Here is a 500-nt window from a genome sequence, read left to right as displayed (position 1 = left end):
GGGGGGGGGGTGGTAGGAGAAGGTTTTGGTGGGATGCTCAGCCTCGGATCAGGACAACAGAGATAAACACTCCCTTGTTCTCCGATGGAGTCCCGTCGCCCTGGGGCAGGAGGGTGAGCTGTCCTCGCTGTGTGGCCTGCAGTCCCTGAGACAGTCGGTCCATGTGTCCTGGGCTCTCGGATCGTATTCCGTCTCACGCACAGCCGTCGCTGCTAAAGGTCGTGGCCATCCGAGAGAATCATGGGAGAGCCGAGCTGTAGCTCCTGCTGTAGGGACTCCATCTCTGCTGGGTTCATACGGTGAACCTCCAACCAGTCAGCAAGGAGAGAGGCAGACAGGGGGGCTGAATCACCCTGGCTACAAGGCAGAGACAATACCATTAACGTCCCTCACAGGGTTAGATACAGGGGAAAGCTCCCTCTACACTGTCCCCCCCATCAAACACTCCCAGGGATGGGGACAGCACGGGGTTAGATACAGAGTAAAGCTCCCTCTACACT

The 500-nt window shown here is 58.0% G+C and overlaps 1 protein-coding gene across 1 annotated transcript in view; it reads right to left on the bottom strand.

Annotated features, from left to right (window-relative positions):
- Nucleotides 1-6: 6 nt before the first annotated feature.
- The window catches only part of mapk7 (mitogen-activated protein kinase 7), an 8542-nt gene continuing 8048 nt past the window's right edge, over nucleotides 7-500 (bottom strand). Inside the window, 1 exon segment of the mRNA XM_048620926.1 lies at nucleotides 7-357. Within this exon segment, the coding sequence (XP_048476883.1) occupies nucleotides 213-357 (145 nt within the window). The 3' untranslated portion in view covers nucleotides 7-212.

Source organism: Rhincodon typus, chromosome 49, assembly GCF_021869965.1.
Source record: "Rhincodon typus isolate 14 chromosome 49, sRhiTyp1.1, whole genome shotgun sequence".
NCBI lineage: Eukaryota > Metazoa > Chordata > Chondrichthyes > Orectolobiformes > Rhincodontidae > Rhincodon > Rhincodon typus.
Note: the sequence above shows the minus strand (reverse complement) of the source record. Positions and strands in the feature narration are given on the sequence as shown.